The sequence below is a fragment of the Danio rerio genome, chromosome 17 (genome assembly GCF_052040795.2).
Source record: "Danio rerio strain M-AB ecotype USA chromosome 17, GRCz13ab, whole genome shotgun sequence".
NCBI classification, from domain to species: domain Eukaryota; kingdom Metazoa; phylum Chordata; class Actinopteri; order Cypriniformes; family Danionidae; genus Danio; species Danio rerio.
The window spans coordinates 50,124,354-50,147,287 of record NC_141037.1 but is presented as its reverse complement, the minus strand read 5'-3'; the positions used below and the strand labels follow the sequence as shown (position 1 = coordinate 50,147,287).

The window sequence follows — 22,934 nt, the reverse complement described above, 5'->3', positions numbered from 1 at the left end:
TTTATATCTTTTTAACTTGTAGCAGTCATTACATTAAATCTGTGTCGTTCCTTGCTCGCTGTGCAGTCATAGCAGAATGACCAAATTAGAATACTCACACGATCTGCATACAAAAATAGTTCAAGTCCCCAAATTACTTTTTAAGGCAAGGTATTCTTAGTGCCGCTTAGTTTTATACTTAACCTGTGCCTGTGAGATAGACTGCTGGGTTAACAGCCCTGAGAATTGTGCCAGGTTATGCACAGAGTCTCAATTGCCAGGACTGGTTTCTCCATGGTTAAACTTTCACAAAAGTGTATAAAGTTAAACATACTTTCGAGTGAAATACTAATTTTGAAGCCACATTTACAATTTGAAGTCAGTGACACGTTTTAATCAAAGTAAATTTTACACACAGCTTTATATTGTGCTCTGTTTGCTACATAGGTATATAGCAGCTCATATGTCAAAATATATCTGTAGAGACCAACATGTCTTTGGTAGTGTTAATATTTCACTAAATAACTGATATCTTTGTGTGTGTGTGTGTGTGTGTGTGTGTGTGTGTGTGTGTGTGTGTGTGTGTGTGTGTGTGTGTTTTGTCAGATATGTCAGATCCCGGGGAGGAGGAGCTTCCGACAGAAGGAGACTTTGAAGGCCATCAAGAGGCTGTGAATGGAATGCATATTCATAATGGACTGCTGTATACTTGTTCAGGGGACCGCACTATACGCGCATTCAGCCTGATTGTAAGAGCTTCACACATGTTGTATTTTTGTCCAGTGAGGGGCTAAAAGTTGTAAAAATTGTCTGAAAGTTGCAGTTTTAAAGGGGTCATCAACTTCCTTTTTTTAATTTATTTTGTACTGTTTCAAGAGTTCCAGTTATAGTAGAAACGATAATAATCATTAAAATTTAGACCCTGTCCACAGTGAACATGCGGTTTCGCTGTTTATCCACAGTGGATGAAAGTGAAGGGGGAGGGCTCGCTGACGAAAGTGAATATCGCAGGGGAGAAGGATTGCTGATAGTGGTTTTGGTTTTAGAGTCATCATATCTTGATTATCCTCACCCCCCGGCCTCTAGCTGCGCCCCGGCAGGTGCCTTAAATGCGTGGACAGTACAACTAGTGTTCTTAGGCGTGTCCCAAATCACATACTTTTGTAATATTTTGTGTTATAAATCGTGTAATTAGTGCGTTCACACTGAAAACTCAAAAAAATAATAAGTGCACTTTAATTACCCGGATGATGCACTCATTTGACCAGTAAAATGAAGTGTGGAATGATGGACACTTCACATACTAAAGGACCGCTGCTTTGTTCATGAAGCGGAAGGGGCGGAGCTATCGGCCGCACATGTTGGACAACTTTATTTATTTTGGATTGTGAAAGCGAAATTCTCATATGAGAGTGATCATTGCGCCTCCCGATGGAGTATCGGTTATACTCATGGCAGGTATTACTTGGTACTTTTAGAATTAATTTTACTAATTGGCAACCGTCAAACATCATCAGGGAAACGGTTTGAATTTCCACTTAGTAAAAAAACATTAGTGCTCCATTTGGGACAACACTACATACATTTACTATGCTGTTAAGTGTGTAAGTGGTATTATTGGCTGACAGTTTTAAAAGGATCGAATGGACAGCACTTTGATTTGTACTGTGATTTAGGTTAAAAATGCATGGTACTTAATACATATCAAATAATCTGTAATAACAAAACAATAATGAACATAAAAGAAATGTTGGACAACATGATGGATCCAATATCATTGGCTCAAACATTATCTTTTAGTTTTAATCTTTCTAAAAATCCAACTATATGAGGCGGATTTAGAAAGTGTAGAGTTTTGAAACTTCTGGATGTTTTGTAGGAGAGTAACCTCAGGATGTAGGCTAACAGGATGTTTTGTAGTCCATTGACCTCTTATAGATCAGTAGATCAAGGGAATTTAAATTTCTCAGTTCATGACCCTTTAAATGAATCTATTTACACATGAAAATAATCTATGAATGTAGTTTAGAAGCAGGTTTCTAGAAATGTCACTTCATTGTTGTTTCAGACCCGGAAGTGTGTGGCTGTGTTTGAAGGACACAGCAGTAAAGTGAATTGCTTGTTGGTGTCATGTGGTGGAGGCCTGCAGCAACGCCTGTACTCTGGATCAAGTGACCAGACCATCCGCTGTTACAGCCTCAAGGTGCTTAATTCACATACAAAAGCACTGTCAGCGTTTATGCTGCTTCTAACTACATAATTTTATTTCTTCCATGGAACGTGAAATTTTCTGAATGATGCATTTTCTGAATGATTTCTGATGATCATGCGTGTTTTTTTTTGTCATTTACACTACTTTAGAAAAACAAGCCAGCTTCTAATTTGAAATGAAATTTTACTATTTTTATTAACGTTAAACAGTCATTCATAAATTATTTCAATCCTTCAAAAATGGTAGAACTTTAATGAAAATAAATTAAGAAACTTTTTTAGATTTTGTCCTATGTATTATTCACTGTTGATGTTTTTTATTTTTATAATAATTATAAAGCTTTTTATTATAGAAAAGCATTATTAAAATTGTAAGTTATTTATAAGTAATAAACATTTGATCTGTTTTATAATGAAATAGCCAAAAAAGCTAGTATGGCAAGCTCAAAACTCTCTTTATCTCGTATTTTATTTCAGCTTTACTTTAATTATTTAAAAAAAAAGTTTCAATCTAATCATGCCTTCCCATAAGATTGCAAGTATGACTAGCATTTCTAATTTCTCCTCAGACCAAAGAGTGTGTGGAGCAGCTGTCTCTGCCAGATCGAGTGCTCTGTCTTCATAATCGCTGGAAAATTCTGTACATCGGTCTGGCCAATGGCTCAGTGATCACTCTCAGTCTTCGGGTATGAAGTGTTCTCATATAAGCTTGATTTAGAAAAGAAAAGCCGACATCCTGTTGTGTGTCTTGCTTTTGTGGTCAACTTTTCTCTCTTCTCCTGCAGAACAATAAGCAGCTGGATGTGTTTGAGTGTCACGGCCCGCGGGCAGTAAGTTGTCTAGCAACAGCCCAGGAAGGAGCTCGGCGCATCCTGCTGGTGGGCTCTTATGACACCACCATCAGCGTTCGAGATGCCAAGAGTGGCCTGCTGCTGCGAACACTGGAGGGACACACCAAAACGGTGCTTTGCATGAAGGTTTGTGGCCGATTATACTTTTCCTGTTGAAAACTGTTCCTGTTTTCCTGTTGCTTTGAGACATGAATATTTGTACATACATACACATATATATTTATATATATATATATATATATATATATATATGAATTTGAAATGTATATATTAACTGTCTATACACTAAGTTTAAATATCATGATTTTCATGAAACTAATTGTGACAACACCAGTTTAAAGGAATACCTATTTAAATTAAAAGTGCTGACCCTAATATTATTTGAAACCATTTTTTGCAGCCTATTTGAATCTATGTAGCCAAACTACTCTTTCATTAAAGTTTTAGTTCAGCCAAAATTGAAAATTCTGGTAATTACGCACCCTCATGTTATTCCAGACCTCTGAGACCCTCGTTCATCTTCAGAACACAAATTAAGGTGTTTTAGATGAACTCGGAGAGCTCCCTCATCCTCCATAGACTGCAATGGTCCAGGGACTTTCAATGTGGCTGTTAATGTTTACAATCTCCCAAGTTAAAAAACCTTCATAAAGTGGTTCCAAAATTGTCTTATGATAGTTATGAACAGGCTTTAAAGATGTACGTCTAAAAAATGGGCCTTTCTTATCGCACATCATTACCTTATAGCAAACTAACGGTAAAGAATGGCCTAAAGAAAGCTAACATTAATGGAGAAGGACCACCGCTTAACACTCAGAAAGAAAATGGTCAAACTTTGATTGAAGACTACCAAAAGAAACGTTTTTACGCAGATTGTTCACCTGAAGTAAACTATAAACAAACGCTAGCAAAATAAACATCATATAGTTTGATTTCAATTGGATTCAAAGGACTTTTAGAAGATGCTAAGCTTCATCTTTTGCTTCTCTGCAGGTGGTGAATGATTTGGTGTTCAGTGGCTCGAGTGACCAGTCTGTACATGCACACAACATTCACGTGAGTACATCAAGTGTCAGTCACATATATATATATTGTATTGTATCTCGTATGCTTATTCATTTTTATGCCTCTGGATCTGCAGACAGGAGAACTGGTGAGGATCTATAAGGGCCACAGTCATGCAGTTACTGTGGTGGCCATACTGGGAAAGGTGATGGTCACCGCATGTCTTGACAAACTGGTCCGCGTGTACGAGCTCCAGGTATAAATGACATATTTAATGATAACTATCAGCTTGACCATAGGCACAAAATACACTTTTGTTAATTTAATTAATTATTATTAGCCTCCCTTTGAATTTTTTTTCTTTTTTAAATATTTCCTAAATGATGTTTAACAGAGCAGGGAAATTTTCACAGTATGTCTGATAATATTTTTCTTCTGGAGAAAGTCTTGTTTGTTTTATTTTGGCTAGAATAAAAACAGTTTTTACTTTTTAAGACACCATTTTAAGGTCAATATTATTAGCCACTTTAAGCTATATTTTTTTCGATAGCCTACAGAACAAACCATTGGTATACAATAACTTGCCTAATTACCCTAACCTGCCTAGTTAACCTAATTAAGCTAGTTAAGCCTTTAAATGTCACTTTAAGCTTTATAAAAGTGTCTTGAAAAATATGTAGTCAAATATTTTTAATGTCATCATTTAACTGTGTGTGTGTGTGTGTGTGTGTGTGTGTGTGTGTGTTTGTTTGTTTGTTTGTTTGTGTGTGTGTGTGTGTGTGTGTGCGCGTGTGTGTGTGCGTGCGTGCGTGCGTGCATGCGTGCGTGCGTGTATTATGCGTGTATGTACCTGTTTTTTTTTTTTCAGCTTAATTAAGCACATTTTAAACTTGATTCATTACTATATTAAACCCTGATGGTCATTTTTAATATTACTGTTATTTTCGACTAATACAATAACATGATATTTTAGGTCTTACAGTGTATCAGTGGTGAACTGTTATTATTATTATTATTATTATTATTATTATTATTATTATTATTATTATTATTATTATTATTATTATTTAAAACAAACAAAGTTACATTCTTTGCCTCATTTAATAATTTAATTTAATTTCATCAGGAATGAGAAACTATCAAACTCTTATTATCACTAATAGCAAATAAATGGTATATACAATATAAATTATATAAACAATGGTAGAATCACACTGGTACTTCTGAGGAACATATTTATTTGACTAAAATCATGACAAAAGCTGCTACTCCATATTTTTGTGATTTAAATGCAATTTTTTGTTGAATTAAATGGTTGATTTTCGTCTGGTTTGGTGAGAATCACTGTATAGTTGAATTACATTGGATGTATATTTGTTTTCGCTATGAACTTTTTATAATATTGACCACATTTTCTGGTGGTTCCAGTCCCATGACAGACTTCAAGTCTATGGAGGACATTCAGACATGGTGATGTGCATGGTGATCCACAAGAGCATGGTGAGCACATCTTTAAAAACAGCCTACTGAGATCGGATAACTTGCCATACAGATTTACAGACATTTAATAACTAAATAAATGTTTATAAAAATGAGGTGACGTCTACTTGTCTGTTGCAGATCTACACAGGCTGCTATGACGGGAGCGTAAAAGCTGTCAGACTGAACCTGATTCAGAACCACCGCTGCTGGGTAAGACTCTGAGCTCATGACATCTGAATGTATTAGGACCCTGGTATACTTCAAATGACAACAAATAACAACGTAATTTCAAACAAAAGTGCCCAAAAATAAGTTATTTTCGAGTTTGTTTCTGCTCACCAAAGCAGACTTCTGAGGGAATTAGTTTTGGCTTCTAAACACCTTTGCGCTACCATTGGGCCATGGGGATTACACAATCATTGGGTTTGTTCTGGATCTCAGCCTTTTTTTTTTACTTGCTTTTTCTTCCCCTTGAATCATTTCATGCAGGTCAGAGCGAACAGCATCCAAAATAACATTACTAGACACAAATGCACTGGGGAGTCAGGTTGCAGAGCTGGTACAGATGTATCCGCACCTGTACGATTGCTCATAGAGAGATTTTAAAGATTTGGAGTGGGTCAAAACAAACGTAAAGCAAACCCTCTTGCACCACATCTTTTCTGTGAGTTTGCACACAGTGGGCTATGCGGTGTCTGTCCACAACGAATAAAAGAAGATGTGATGTGCAGCAGAAGGCTCCCAGCCAAACAATCATGAAACCGTTCTTCTCTCTCAGCCACCATTATTGAGTTGAGTTGTACTTTATTATCCTTTTCAGGAAATTTATCTTGGACTTAATTAGCACATTTGTCTTAGACAAATAACATGTAACATTTACCCACACCAATAAGATTTAAAAGACCTTCAAGGTAATTTACCTTTTAAATTGATATCTAATGGACATTGGTATAAATAACTTCTTGTAACAATTACTTTTACACAAAGGAACTCTATACTCTATTGCTTTTCTGATGGCAGTACTTCATACATTGAAAATAAAACATGATTTGGATCATTTGCTATAACTTGTTTATTTCTAAAAACCAACAAACTTAGGTTGACTGAAGTGATGTATACGCTCTTACACCAATCACTTTCATGGCAATTTTAACAAGACGTGCAAGTTGTGTTTTTGATTAAACTGACAGACTGCCATACCAAGCCTGCATACCATAATTTAGTAAACTTCCAAAAACTGCATGATAAAACAGCAACATGATTCTTTTACTTACACCAATCAGTTTGAGTCTTCTGAAAAATATATAGTTTTTGTAGAAATTTTGAGCTGTAGTCAGTGTGGGCTTTCCAATTCAGTGTACGGTCAATGACCACCTCAAGATTCTACTTTTCATACAAGATAATTACTGGACTGTCACAGTGTTTTTTAGGACCACTATCATTTGTATCATATATCATCTCTATCATATATTGTGATTATGGTTACATGCGATCAACGTGAGTGTTTAAAAACAGTATAACGTCACACCTCAGCCGTTTCCAACTTCTTTTTGCCCTTAAACGAAGAATGAAAATAACTTAGTGTGAAGTATACTGAGGCCTTTACAGTCAGACAGCACAATTCCTGATACCAGTTAATAATCTGCATGACTCTTAACAGTGGCATGGCTGTACTCTCATCTTCGGGGTGATGGAGCACCTGCAGCAGCACCTGCTGAACGATCACACCAGCCCAGCACAGCAGACCTTCAAATGCCGCTGGAGGAACTGCGACTCCTTCTTCACAACCCGCAACAGCTCCAAAGAGGTGAGCCAGAGTTCCCATACTCTTAATTAGGGGCTGATCACAACGATAACGCTTTTCCATTCTGTTGTTGACAAGAGAAAAAGAAGTGCGTGTGCTTTTTTCTCTAGCTGGACAACAACTAAATCAGCTGCATATTGTGCGTGAGTGTTGCTGTTGTTAGTTATAATATTTAGGCCCAATCCCAATTTTATTTTTGTACCCCTACCTCTTCCCCTTAAAACCGAGTGTGAAGGGGAAGGACTTCAAAATTTACCCTTAAGAATTGGGACTGCACTACAACACCTGCACACGTCATCATATATCATCGCGATCTCTTGCTTTATATGAGATTGACGATCATAACTGCTGTAGTTATTTCAGTTGTGTTACTTGTGGGTTTTTATCTACAGGAAATCATTGAAGGCAATAATATCATGTTATCATAACGATATAGTGTGGCAATAAGCTTGTAACTGTGCAATTACACCGTGGCCATATTCATCTAGGTAAACACAAGAAACCAACATTAACTTAAGACTAGACACTGTATAAAGGTCTTTTCCAGCCACTATACTTTTCTGACAGGGTATTTTAGTGTCACCGAGTTACAGTATATTGTGGGACTGCTATACTGGAGATTTTATTGGAGATTATAGACAGTGAAATTTAGCAGTTTTTCCTTAAATTTTTATTTTTTTTTTAAAGCATGACTGTAAAACACGAACACCATCATGATTGTATTAAATGTGCTTATTTGTTGTAATAATTCGTAATAATGAGAAAAAAATACTAATTTGTGCATCTCTTGGCTTCCGTGTGCAGCCATGCTGCCGTTGTTGATGGTGCATTCTGGAAATAGTTTTTGCCCAAGTGTGGTCCTGAAAAATCTCAGTTTGAAGGGGTATCTAGCCCTAGCCCTTGGCCCAACGCCTTCAAGCTAAAGAGAATTGGGACACCTATCCTTTCACTTGAATGTGCAAAATGAGGGTTAAGGGGAAGGGCTAAGGCAGGGGTGGGCAAACTCGGTCCTGGAGAGCCGGTGTCCTGCACAGTTTAGCTCCAACACTAATCAAACACACCTGAACATGGTAATTTGTGTCTTCAAGATCTCAAGAAATCTATAAGCAGGTGTGTTTGATTAGAGTTGGAGCTAAACTGTGCAGGACACCGACCCTCCAGGACCGAGTTTGCCCACCCCTGGGCTAAGGGGTAGAATTGGGATTGGGCCTTAATAATATTGTTATATTCAATATTTGTGAAGCCATACAACCCCTGAATAACTCAAAACAGCAACCATTAGTGTCTCATTCATTTTTAAGAGTCTTTGTAATCATTTTGACAACACAAACACTGCTGTCACCTCAACGGAAACCCTTCCTCTGCTTCCATTTCATTGGAGAATGAAAAAGACGTGACTTATGTAATGCGGGTTTTCCACTCGGAGTTGACTTCTTTCAACTGCGGGCGCACAGTGCGCAACGGCAAAAATGTAAGGCACAACAGGGCGCATAAACAGCTCGCAAAATGCTTTCAGCCCTTAAAAAATATTCACATGATGCGTCTCAATGCAAAAAACACATTCGGTGTGACCAGCGGCTAAGTAATCAGGATTAGTGGTTGACTAACATGTTTTTTGAAGGCCTATGCTGATTTGTTTTGTAATTCTATAAATAAAATAATGTTTTAGGGATTTTATGTTGGTCACTAATTGATTTTTTGGTCACTAATTGATTTTTTTGGTCACTAATTGATTGTTGTGTTTGTAGGCCGTGCATTGTCACATGCAGAAACATGCTGAGGACGACAGTAAAATGGAGCCATGAGGGGCCAAAGGAATATCGGACATAACCTGCTCTTTTTTTCCCATATTGGGAATGTCATTCAATTTTCACCAGAGGAGCCCTGTTCATGGGTATATTTTTATACGAACCATCAGATACCAACAACTGCCTCTTAGATGATGTCAAGTTAATCAGCTATGGTCATTTTAATATCTGAGAAGTTGTTTTTATGTCAAAGAAAAACAAGTAAGATGTTCACGTGTAAGTTTAAACAAAAAGCTCTCTAAGAGGATGTGTTTTGTTTGTATGTTGATGAGAGGAAGTCATTCGTCTCCTCTTTCACTTCTATCCGAAGTGTGAAATATGCTCAATTCTTTTATACCGATGTGGCATTGCTCTGATCAAACAGATTGATTTCTGTATCAGACAAACACTCATCTGATTATACACCGTATCGTCAGCTCTGAGATTTACTGACCAAATAAAGACAGAGAAACTGTGAGAAACGTTTGGGTACCAGTACAGCAATAGAGGTGCGGCAGCTCCCTCAGCAAACACGTGCAGTTTTTCCACTCACTATTGTGTGTGCGGAGTTTAGAGATCCTCTGATGTGCGATTTAAAAGGCTTGTCATGTCGAGCAACCAGATTTTATCAGGTTAAAAGCCAGTGTGATCTGAGTCACATCTATATGTGCTGTGAAGTTAGAATCAAATGTGGATTGTGTTTCAGTGTGAACGGTAAGACGGGATTTTAGTTTGTTTTTCCTCATCATTCATTGGGCCTCTTTTGGTGTGGCGGTAATGCAGCTAACAAACTCACCTGAAACAGCGTGACCGGAGATGCATCTATATGTGATGTGCATTTAGTGCCAGTTTAGATTGTGTTTCAATGTGAATGGTAAGACTGAATTTGAAACAATCGTTCTCATCAAACTGCTTTTATTTTATAACCATCCAGATTACAAATTCGCACATAACCCAATCGGAATGAATCTGAATCGTCTTAATATGGAAAGTCAGATTGGATTTTGAATCGTTTTCCTCATCACATTTATTTGTGGTGTGAAATCAGAATCAAATCTGAAATGTGCTTCAATGTAAAGGTTCTGATTGGGTTTTCAATAGTTTTTCTCATTATTCGCAGTGTATAAACCAGAATTTGTTGAAGTAAAAACGCAGGTTACCATTTCATATGAAACCCAATGTGATCTGAATCCATATGTGGTGTGAAATCCGAATTTGATGTAGATTGTTTCAACGTGAATGGTCATATTTAATTTGTTTTTAATCATTAATCGTAATACACCTTTAAGTGTGGTAAAAACGCAGCTTGCACACTCACACAAAGCACAGTGTGACCTGAATTGCATCCATACGTTTTGTGCAATCAGAGTGAAACTAGATTGTGTTTCAGTGTTAATTGTCAGACTGGATTTGAAATAATTGCTCTCATCAGTCTGATTTTTGTTTTATAACCTTGCAGATTACAAATTTGCACACAACCCAATGTGAATCTGAGTTGTTCTAATGTGAAAGCGCAGACTGGATTTCAAATGGTATTTCTGATCACATTTATATGTGGTGTGAAATCCTAATCCATGCTGCATTGTTTTAATGTGAAGGGTCAAACAGAATTTCAGATAGTTTTTTCTCATTATTCATAGAATATGAACCAGATTTTGTTTTAGTGAATGCAGGTTACTAATTCATATAATACTGAATTGCATCTACATCTTGTGTGAAATTAGAATCAAGTGTGGATTGTGCTTCAGTGTGAATGGTCACATTGAGTTTTTCCTCATCGTTCATAACGCCTCTTTGTGGTGCGGTAACAATTCAGCTTACAAACTTACATGAAACACAGTGTGATCTGAATTACGCCCATATCTGGTGTGAAATCAGAATCAAATGTGGATTGTGTTTCAGTGTGAATGGTCATATTGAGTTTTTCCTCATCGTTCATAACGCCTCTTTGTGGTGCGGTAACATTTCAGCTCACAAACACAGTGTGATCTGACTTGCATCCATATGTGATGTGAAATCAGAATCAAATTTGGATTGTGTTTCAGTGTGAGTGGTCTATTGAATTTGAAAGAGATTTCCTCGTCATTCTTAAGACCTCTTTGTGGTGCGGCTTATAAACACCATGTGATCTGAATTACATCCGTATGTGGTGTGAAATCAGAATCAAATGTGGATGCTGTTTGAGTGTGAATGCTCAGACTGGATTTGAAATATCTTTTCAAACCCTTTTTAAGGCATCAACCAGATTCTGGTGTTTTGTGTTGATGCAGTTTGTTCTTTTGCAAGTTAAAGTCTTGTTTTTCATTGTTTTATTGGTATTACATACCTTGCGAAGCAATCCACTTTTTACTTCTGCTTTTTTTGTCAAGACACCTGGTGATTTTGTTTCGTTTTTATTTTATTTTTTGGCTATTAGACTTATTTGTTTTAATGTAGTCACTTGAGTGGTTTAAGCAGTTACTTCTACTCAGTAGACATATTTTGTTTGGCTTCTCTGTGGTTGCTCTCTTTATTGAAGAAAAGAAGGATTCGAGTGTGCCGTGACTCTAAGACTGCAGTTGAATTAAGTGTGCTGTGACTATTGACAGAGACTGAAGTATGACAGTTGGTTTGCATACGCCTTAGAGAAATTAATGAATGTGTTTTATGGGAACGTTTGTTTTTTCGATAGTGAAGAAGTTTTTATTATTTACTTCACCGTTTAGAGAATTTTGTGGCACGTGCGCAGCTAAGATTTGTAGTTAATTGAAAGTGCAGGAGGAAGTGCAAGAAAGCAAGTCTTTATTTTGCTGTCGAATGAAAGTTGTTGAAGTGAGAAACATTGGAGGTGTTTTTGTGTGGTTACGAACATATTCACTTCCTATAATCCTCAGCCTTCCTTTTATAGTATTATGCACACACACACACAAACAAAATAAAACCGGCCTAACTATGCATAACAAACTACATAAGCAAATATCGGGTGACATTGTAATATCCTAACATGGTTTCTGATGGTTTTATATAGGTTAACAACGCTCCAAATCTGCGGTGTTGCTTTTTTAACCTCAAATATAGTCAATCAAGTATTTTTTATTTTTTTTTGTCTCCTTTTTGTTTAGTTATATGAATAACCGTACTGTTTGTTTGAATGCATCTCAACTCTTTTGCTATAGTTGTGTGTTGCTGAGGAGAGATTTCAGCTGACCTCTTAGCTGGTGTTCCAGAGTTTCTCACACTTGTTCATTTCAAATACTGTTAAAATCTTTCTAGGAGTTTTGTACACAAAAACTATTGAAACTAAAGGAATAAAAAAGACATACTAAAGATAAGTGTTCTTTTTTGTTTTAAGTGGAAATGAGGCTTAATTGGAAGATTTTTTTACCAAAATTGTCAATTCTGTCTCATTTACTCACCGTTAATCATTTTGAGTTTGTCCAACACAAACAGCGTATGTTTTATACAGCAGATGCCCGTTTAGCTGCAACACAACGCTGCACTTGCCTTCACACTCATACACTTTGGCCAATTCAGTTTATTCCATTGACATCCATAGTATTTGATATCTGTTTGTCCTACACTCTCAGAAATAAAGGTATGGGAGCTGTCACTGGGGTGGTTCCTTTTCAAAGGGTACAAATTTGTACTGTAAAGGTCCATATTAATACCTCAAGGGTACATACTAGTACTTGAAAAGTGCAAAAGTGTACCCCTTAACATTTTTGGGTTCTAATAAATACTTTTGAGGTACCAATATGGACCCTTTAAGTACAAATGTGTACCTGTTGAAAAGGTATTACCCCAGTGACAGCTCATGTACCTTTCCATTTCTAAGAGTGTACTCTGGATGTCAATGGCTACCAGTTTCTTCAAAAAGTTTCTTTAAAAATATCTTCTTTTGTGTTCAACAGATTTAAAAAAAAATGGCTTAAATGTGTCAATAAATGATGGCAGGATTTAGATTTTGGAGTGGACTAACACTTTAATGCAGGGGTGCTCAATCCTGTTCCTGGAAATCTACCTTCCTGCAGATTTCAGTTGCTACCCATATCAAACACACCTGAACCAATTAATTAGGACCTGAACACCACGTGATAATTACAGGCAGGTGTGTTTGATATGGGTAGCAACTGAAATCTGCAGGAAGGTGGCTCTCCAGGAACATGATTGAGCACCCCTGCTTTAATGGATGTTATATTGATATTAACATTTTCCGTCAAGTACAGTACAGCACTAATCTTGGTCAAAATAACAATGGTGGCTTAAAAAAAGTTATAGTACCTGCTTGTTTTACTTTTGACTTGAACATGTAACCCTTCTACCAAATTAGTTTTATATGGAAAATCACCATTTTATTTCACAATCGGCACATATGTGTGAATGAATAGGCTTTAAAAAGACTTTTTTCATTGGAAAGCACTTCAGCCAAGAACTACACAATGATTTATTCAGTTAAACAAGGTAAAGTCAGTACACTCATTTGTACAATAGGTTAAATGAGGGTCAAGCACACACACACAAAAAAAGCCTAGGTTCGACCCATATCTTCACCCACAGTAATTAAGGTAAGACCCTGAATGTTGCCGTCCATCATGAGCTTTGAGGTTTTGAGATCCATGATTCTCCTCCTCCTTCAGTTTTTTATGATCCTCCTTCTTCACCATGTTCCTGTCTCCCAAACAACCAGGATTTGAAAGGGGGAACAAATGATGTATGCTTTATTTCCTAAATGATATCACCAAATCATGACTGAGAAGTTGGGATGGACAGCACGTCGAGTCGAGGTGAAGATGGAAAGGCATTCTCTGATAAAGGGATGTTGTCATGATTTCTAAGTGTAGAACTAACTCCGCATTCAAATGTGGATCAAATTTTGGCTGTTTTTCAGTATGAAAGGTCAATTTAAGTAGTCAGTTGTATCAGTAAGTGATATTGTTGAAGGTTATATCCAAATCTACTTGACTTCAATTCCTTCCTATTTTAACTATTGAGTTATTTATATTGTTATCTATAGTTTATTGGCTCCATCAGCATATAGCAGAGAGGAATTTCAGGGCTATAATACATAAGCGTTTTTGAGGCTAGCTGAGGAAAAGCGAGAAACGCTGCCTGTGACACTAGTGTAGACAAACTGAATGCAGTTCATGTGTAATGACTTCAAAGAACAAGTTATGACAGAAGATCGTCTGAGGATGACTTATGCCTCAAAAGCTGCTTGCGCACAGTGCCCCTGAAAGATTGCCTCAAATGTGCTGCCCGCCAACATTAGACCCGTCTTACCCTCTATAAATGATAAATGTAGAGGGGCAGTCGTGTTGAGCTGAGGTACAGAGAAAGAGGTAACAGTAGTCTGGCAGCATTGAGTGTTGAGGTAAAAGCTGGTAGTTCTGGTCCTTGCCAAGTCCGGGCTCACCTGGATCTGTAGCTTGCCTACGCGTACATGGTTAGCTGGAGCCACTGGGGGGGAATAGAAAATAGGCAGAATTTGAAATTAATCACATGGAAAGGTTTTAACATTAGAAATTAGAGCATGGCTTAAACTGTGATTTCATCCATGATTTGGTCAAATTTTGGAAATCCTAAAAGATTCTTATGATCTTTGGCTAAAATCTATTTACAACAAGGAGGCTACAGGGAGGCTAAACATATGGTAATAATAAACGTTTACGAAGTACTTTTAAACTTTCAAAAATCACGATCGCTATATATATATACATACATATATATATATATACATACATATATATATATATATTTATATATATATATATATATATATATATATATATATATATATATATATATATATATATATGTGTGTGTGTGTGTGTGTGTGTGTTAAATCAATTATCATCATATCATCAATCATAATCACGATTATTTTGGTCATAATTGTAATCACGGTTATTCAAAACGATTATCAGTTGAAGTCAAAATTATTTGCCCTTTAGTGATTTTTTTATTTTTTTACATATATATATATAAACATTTCCCAAATTATATTTAACAGAGGAAGTTTTCACAGTAATTGCTATAATATGTTTTCTTCTGGAGAAAGGCTTATTTTTTTTATTTTGGCTTAAATAAAAGCAGTTTTAAATATTTTGAAACCTATATTAATAGCTCAATATTATTAGCCCCTTCAAACAATATATATTTTTGATTGTCTGCAAAACAAACTACTGTTATACGATGACTCGCCTAATTACCCTAATTAAACCTTTAAATGTCACTTTAAACTGAATACTAGTATTTTGAAAAATATCTAGTAAAATATAATGTACTGTCATCATAGCAAAGATAAAAAGAAATCAGTTATTAGAAATGAGTTATTAAATCTGTTATGTTTAAACTGTGCTTCAAGCATCCGCACTGTAAGAAAAAAAAAACTTCAGCTACAAAAGTCCTTCAGACAAGAGCAGTGAGGCATTTTCTCCTTTTGTTGTTTGATTAATAATAAAAACAGTCGGCAGCAGGAATATTGCACGCTGTCACTTTAAGAATAGTGCGGCTCTGATATGGTTTCTCTTTCACGTGTCTTTTGATTCTCAACTCGTTTGTGTATAACACAAATGAGGGTTAATATGAAAAATCTCTAAACACCGCATTCTGACACAAATGTGCATGTATTTGACCATAAAAGCGCTCTCATTAAGATGGCGTTAGCAACAGCATGTGCTCTTTCACGCTTTTAAAAATATGAATAATGCGCATCCCATGCTGCAAAAGTTACATTACAGCACATGCTTTTTACACATTTTCACGAGGAACTGAGCTTTGCAGAGCAACAAATGTGTACAACTGGAAAGGGGACGGTATATGATGGAATAAATGTTTATCTCGATTAATGTTTTTTCGTAATCGTTAGAAGCAACAATCGAAATTGAAACCGAATTTTCGATTAATTGCACAGCCCTAATATATATCTATATATCCATGCCTGATAAAGTAGGTGGGTAGTAACGAATTACATTTACTTCAATACATTTACCTGATTAAAATTGTTGAGTAACGTGTACTTTTAGAGTACATTTAAAAATGTGTACTTTTACTCAAATAAATTATTAGAGAAAAATCATTACTTTTACTTTGCTACATTGGTCGATGTTCCTCTGTTACTGTCAAATGATAATAAATATGATTTAAATGACTTGTTTGCAAGTACCGCGAGGCGCCGCATTGAAGAGATTGTCGCAAGAGGTTGCTATATGAGAGACGCATTTCCAGCTTTCAGTTAAAGCGGAGTTATATTTTCCCCAATTTCTGTTTAACAGAAAGATTTTATCAACACATTTCTATAGTTTTAATAACTGATTTATTTTATCTTTGCCGTGATGACAGTAAACAGTATTTGACTAGATATTTTTCATAATACTAGTATGCAGCTTAGTGTAACATTTAAAGGCGTAACTAGGTTAATTAGGCAAGTTAGGGTAATTAGGCACCTTAAAATGGTTACGAAAACAATAAAGGGTCACGAAACACAAAAACACATGTTTTGACCTGTTGACAGTCGTATATGTGTCCCACACTGCTAAAACGCTATTAGGAAACATATATTTCACAAAAAAATGAAAATTGGTTGTTTTTGCATTATTTCGAGCAAATTTGTACTTTCGGTTTGAAACAAATTTTTGAAGCTGCGTCACGACCATGAATTTCTTAGGGTGTATTCCAGTGTGTAGACTGGAGGTCTGTACCGGAGGGTGCCTTATTACGTTTTTGAGTGTGCTGCATTAATGTATGAGTAAGGCTTGGTTCAAATCAATCAGCGCGCCCTATTGTGCAACTTCATTAATATTCATTAATGTTACAGTGTTTAGACGGCACAAAGACGCCACGTTGTGTTGCCAAAACAAGCATAGAGTGTTGCTTTTATAATTTGCTACAGTGAAGGTTTTGTTTTCATTTTCTCTCTATGAGAGCGCAGCTGGACTCACGTGTGGATTACAGTGCACGGGACGCTCGACAACAATACGTGTCTCAAGAACATTGTTTACCTTTGAGCTTTTCTCATCTGGAAATAGTGAGATCCGGATTTGCTGCTCGTCTCCTCTTAATAAAGACGCGGCTCTTGTTGGTGTTAATTGTCCTGTCTCTACAGATTTGGTAAGTGAGCAACCAGTGGTCTTTGTTTATTCAGATGGCAATGTTAGTTCGTATCGAACACCGAGTATAAACATCTTAGCACAACAATCAAACTTACCGTCGTGTAGGATTTTCACTGCATTTTGTGACAGGAAACATTTTGTAACACACACAGCTTTCTGATGCTACCTGCCGTGTGCATCTAAGTTTCCGGGAAATGCCAACTCCCATTTTTATGCAAATTATTTACAGACCCTCCCTCTTTTGCTCCTCCAACACTCCCCCCTAAAAAGAGCTGGACAAGCCCACTTTCCTCACTTTTTCCAAAGTAGAGGTGTAAAAACACCCTGCTGAAACAAGGGGGTATCGTAGCCCTTTAAAAACAGCTTTTATTTTAGCCAATATAAAACAAGAATATTATTTAAAAAAAACATTTATATATACATATATATATATATATATACAGTAAAATTAAAATTATAAAAGCAACACTCTATGCTTGTTTTGGCAACACAACGTGGCGTCTCTCTGCCGTCTGAACTGTAACATCAATTACTGTACATCACTGATTTTGCTTCAGCGTCCAGATTCTTGAACATTACAGGTAGTTATTGTCATAGTTTTAACCTCCACTATGTCTGTATTTTTATTTTATTTTACTCATGATTATGAATTGTTTCAGTATTTACTGCTATTTTGTTTGTGCTGAAAAGTACATTACAGCAAACGTACAGAACCTTTGAAAACAAACCACATTAACAGTAACTTTACATGAAAAATTCACTGATGTGTGTTTGATTTGATGATTGTTGAATGATTGAAACATCTTACAGGATGGCTGAGCACGATTGGTTTCTGGGAAGAAGGATGGAGTTCAGAGGAGTGAGGCAGGATATTGCTAAACTTTGTAGGAACCTACCATGACCAAGTTTGCACAGTACTGATGTAGAGATCTTAGACGTTACTCTGTTAAATGATCCAAATCACTCACCTCCAGTACACTGAGCCTGATGCTGCCATCTCCACATTGGTCAAAGGCCTGGAATGCTCCTATAAGAAAAACAGGTTTGAACACTGTGTGATTTTAATATACACAAATACCAAATTAGCTGTCATGGACCTTTCTTAATCCTATCCCCTTCCCTCTTCCTCCCTCACTTCATTTTTTGTCATTTCCTTTTCTGTCCTATCATAAAAAAGGCAAAATGGTCAAAAATTTTAAATCTCTTGTATGGTTTACAAGTATAAACATGAGCACAAGCAATGAGAAGCTAGCTGTAATTTTCCTAATGGCCACTAGTGTCACTTTCTGAATTGCTGAATAACTGCATTAGTCTGCTGTCAAAAGCCATATTTATCCACCTATTTTGACTATCACATAATAAAGCTTAAGGGAAACACTAAAATCTGCATCATTGGTAAAAATGAGCATGCACAACTGAGTAAGATTAACATAAAAAACACACACACATTTACCAGTTGAATTGAAAAAAGTCATGTGATTTTGTTTTAACGTTTCAAGTGATAACAGAAAAGTATTCTTTCAGATAGGACGGCATTAATGAACAAACCAACCATTAGTGGACAAACCTTGTTGCACAATTTGTGAAATGTTGTTTTGGCCATTCTAAAACGCCTCAGCCAGAGTCTATCATCATCGTGATTTTACATCAAAAGCCATTTATAACTGCGTTCATTGCCATTAGTCTTCATCTTCGTCAATTACATAAATAAAAACAACCAACAGTGGCTTCTCCCAGAGGAGCCGCCTGACAGGTAAAGTTAGGATGATTTTAAGGGCCCACGAGTTACTATTTAGTAACTATTGGTGGGGGATGGGGGGTGGGGTCCTCTTTCCTCTAACTCATTGGATGGAAACGGTGCCGTTTCGTAAATGTTTTATGTGACATTTCAGTTTAGCAGTTTAATGCGCACCTAAATTATGGGAACATAATTAATATTCATTAATTTATATTTTCTTTTTGGCTTAGATAATCCGTTTATTAATCCGGGGTCGCCACAGCGGAATGAACCAATTCAATTCAATTCAATTCAGCTTTATTTGTATAGCGCTTTTACAATGTAGATTGTGTCAAAGCAGCTTCACATAAATGGTCATAGTAACTGGAACAGTGTGGTTCAGGTTTTAGTGTTTAAGTTCAGTTCAGTTGAGTTTAGCTCAGTTCAGTGTGATTGAATCATTACTGAGAGTTCTAACACTGAAGAGCCAATTCATCGATGCGTATCTATACTAATCCTGAACCATGCGAGGCAGTGGCGACAGCGGAGAGGGAAAAAAAACTTCACCTGATGGGAGTGAAGAAAAAAAACCTTGAGAGAACCAGACTCAGTTTGGCACGACCATTTTAATTTCTCCGCTGGCCAAAAAGTCTTGTGCAGAACTTCATTCATCGTGGTTTAGGCTGGAAGATGGCCTCAGCGAAGACTCGTCTGTCCCTGGAGCGTCGCTGGAATCAGACTCATGTTCTCCACTCTTAGACCCACCAACTTATCCAGCACATGTTTTACACAGCGGATGCCCTTCCAGCCGCAACCCATCACTGGGAAACATCCACACACACACTAATTCACACTCATAGACTACGGACAATTTAGTCTACCCAATTCACCTGTATCACGTCTTTGGACTGTGGGGGAAACTGGAGCCCCCAGAGGAAACCCACGAGAACCCCGGACGAACATGCAAACTCCACACAGAAACTGACTCAGCCGAGGCTCAAACCAGAGACCTTCTTGCTGTGAGGCGACAGCACTACCTACTGCGCCACTGCGTCGCTACAATATATTAATAATAATTATAATTCCTTACATTTAGATAGCGCTTCTCTAGACACTCAAAGTGCTTTACACAATGGGGGGTGGGGGGGGATCTCCTCATCCACCACCAGTGTGCAGCAACCACCTGGATGACGCCACGGCAGCCATTTTGCACACCACACACCAGCTGATTGGTGGAGAGGAGACAAGAGTGATGAAGCCAATTATAATATGAGGATGGTTAGGAGGCTATGGTGGACAGAGGATTTTTAACGACCACAAAGAGTCAGAACCTCAGTTTTTAACGTCTCATCTGAAAGACTGCACTCACTGAGCAGTATAGAGTCCCCTTCTTTATACTGGGGTGTTAAGACCCATACAGACCGCAGGTTGAGCACTCCCTGCTGGCCTCACTAACACCACTAGTGGCAGCAACCTAGCTTTCCTGTGTGGTTTTCCATCCAGCTACTGAGCGGGCGCAGCCCTGTTTAACTTCAGTGGGCGACCATGTAAGAGTTGCAGATAGCTAGCTGCCAGCTAATTGTCCGTTATTTTTTTTTCTCTGTAACGTTTTCTTAAATTTAAAAACATACTTTTACTATTAGTTGCGGTGCTAATGCTGGACACTAAGAGATGCACATAGTTCCCCTTACAGACACATAATTCTCTCTTCCTTTACTTTCTCGCTATCTTTAATCACAAATACATTCATATCTATAGTAATAACGACATTAGCCTGATATCTAAGACTCAAGCCTGCTACTAGCTTTAAAATGTTTCGAAATTAACGATGGGATGAGATGGATAAGACAGTGTTACTCAACCATGTTCCTGGAGGACCACCAGCTCTGCACATTTTCAGTGTCTCCTTAACCAAACACACCTGAATCAGATCATCAGCTCATTAGCAGAGACTGAAGGAACTGTAATGGGTGTGACTGACAAAGGAGACATCCAAAGCATGCAGTGCTGGTGCTCCTCCAGGAACGTGATTGAGAAACACTGGCATAAGATACTTATCCTGCACACAAGAGCAGTTTGAAGACAAAAACAGTAGAAAAAAAAGTCCTGAAAGATTTAAATAATCAGAATAAAGTCTTTTAGTGTAATCATAGTACAATATATTGGCCAACTTACTGAACATCCCCTCCAGTCGCACAAGGCAGCTGATGAAACTCTCAAAGTCGACATTCATGCTTTCGTTGGCGTAGCGCATGGTGATGATGTCATACAGCTGGTTGTTCAGACGGAACCCTGAGTGACACACAAGACACGTGACTGTACAGTGAACAAATCCAGCAGGGTTAGTCGAATGTCCTTCAGCGCAACAGATGAACACATGAACTCAAAACTCAAGACTGACCTGCGTCATTGATGGCGTTTCTCATCTCATAGCTGCTGATAGTGTCATTATGATCAAAGTCATAGCGCTTAAAGATTTCCTGCAAACAAAATGTAAGTTACAGCATGTGACGGTCTTTGTTTTGGGATTTATATAGGGTATAATGACAAAAAAATCAAACCTGCCACTGTTTGATTTTGTTCCACAATTGTCTAAACTCTTGCAGGTTAAGTCTTCCTGTTCCATCCATCTGTGTGGTTCAGATTAAGAAAGGTTTGCTTGAAGCATTGTACACACTTTTGTCTTTTTCAATATTTTTTTTCGCATTTCAGTGTTTACGTTTGTATTGTCAAGCTTTTACTATGGGCAATAAGATGTATCGCCATTAGAATCAGCAGCGCAACAAACAAGAATCACATTGCTCATAGTAAACAATCACCCTGATGATCTGACGAGGAAGAGCAGACATTAGCGAACAGTCATTTTTATAGTGTACGAAAGTGTTGCTGGATCTTTAGTGTATACATCACTGCACATTGGTTGACTGTGCACAATATACTGACTCTGAAGAGTGGAAAAGTGTGTGTACAAAAGTACAAAAGTAGCTTGACAATATTCCAATTCAACCACTGAAATGACATGGAATATTTTGAGGATGTTTTCTTGGCTTTAGATGTCTTCGAATTGTTGCTGTCAAAGAAGGATGAGGGAGCTCTCAGATTTAATCCAAAACATCCTAATTTGTGTTCTGAAGATGAACAAAATTCTCAAGAAAGGTATAAACGAAGATTGGAGCCAGCTCCAAATGAGTGTGACTTTTTATATCTTCTACATGACATGTCCACACTAAGTCCAAACTATTGTGTTTTACTAACATCTGCACCCACCACAACCCTTAACTAAACCTCACAGTAACCTTTTGTGTTTTAGAAATGTCTACACCTACCACAACCCTAAACCCAACCTCAGAGTAACCTGTTAAGTTTTAGTAACATCTACACCTACCCCAACACTAAACCCAATCGCACAGTAACCTGTTGTGTTTTAGTAACAACTACACGTACCTCAACTCTCAACCAACTTCAAAGTAACCTGTTGTATTTTAGTAACATCTACAACTACCCGAACCTTAAACCCAACCTCAAAGTAACCTGTTGTGTTTTGGTAACGTCTACACCTACCACAACCCTCAACCCAACCTCACAGTAACCTTTTGTGTTTTAGTAACGTCTACACCTACCACAACCCTAAACCAACCTCACAGTAACCTGTTGTGTTTTAGGAATGTCTACACCTACCACAACCCTAAACCCAACCTCAGAGAAACCTGTTAAGTTTTAGTAACGACTACACCTACCCCAACCCTCAACCCAATCGCACATTAACCTGTTGTGTTTTAGTAACGTCTACACCTACCACAACCCTCAACCCAACCTCACAGTAACCTTTTGTGTTTTAGTAACGTCTACACCTACCACAACCCTCAACCCAACCTCACAGTAACCTTTTGTGTTTTAGTAACGTCTACACCTACCACAACCCTAAACCAACCTCACAGTAACCTGTTGTGTTTTAGGAATGTCTACACCTACCACAACCCTAAACCCAACCTCAGAGAAACCTGTTAA

The 22,934-nt window shown here is 37.4% G+C and overlaps 2 protein-coding genes across 9 annotated transcripts in view; one reads left to right on the top strand and one right to left on the bottom strand.

Moving 5' to 3' along the window:
- The window catches only part of znf106a (zinc finger protein 106a), a 30,749-nt gene extending 18,324 nt beyond the window's left edge, over positions 1-12,425 (top strand). Inside the window, 10 exon segments of the mRNA XM_087291024.1 lie at positions 586-728; positions 2,048-2,182; positions 2,760-2,876; positions 2,976-3,167; positions 4,035-4,097; positions 4,183-4,302; positions 5,475-5,546; positions 5,667-5,738; positions 7,189-7,335; positions 9,081-12,425. Coding sequence (XP_087147150.1) covers positions 586-728; positions 2,048-2,182; positions 2,760-2,876; positions 2,976-3,167; positions 4,035-4,097; positions 4,183-4,302; positions 5,475-5,546; positions 5,667-5,738; positions 7,189-7,335; positions 9,081-9,137 — 1,118 coding nt within the window. The 3' untranslated portion in view covers positions 9,138-12,425.
- Positions 12,426-13,518: 1,093 nt separating this feature from the next.
- capn3a (calpain 3a, (p94)) overlaps positions 13,519-22,934 on the bottom strand; it is a 41,083-nt gene continuing 31,667 nt past the window's right edge. For 4 of the 8 annotated variants that reach the window (XM_087288957.1, XM_087288960.1, XM_087288958.1 and 1 more), the window contains 5 exons: positions 21,488-21,556; positions 21,328-21,406; positions 21,102-21,242; positions 18,178-18,236; positions 13,519-14,555 (listed from right to left, as the gene is read on the bottom strand). In XM_087288957.1, coding sequence (XP_087145083.1) covers positions 14,529-14,555; positions 18,178-18,236; positions 21,102-21,242; positions 21,328-21,406; positions 21,488-21,556 — 375 coding nt within the window. In that variant the 3' untranslated portion in view covers positions 13,519-14,528. 8 annotated transcript variants of the gene reach the window in all.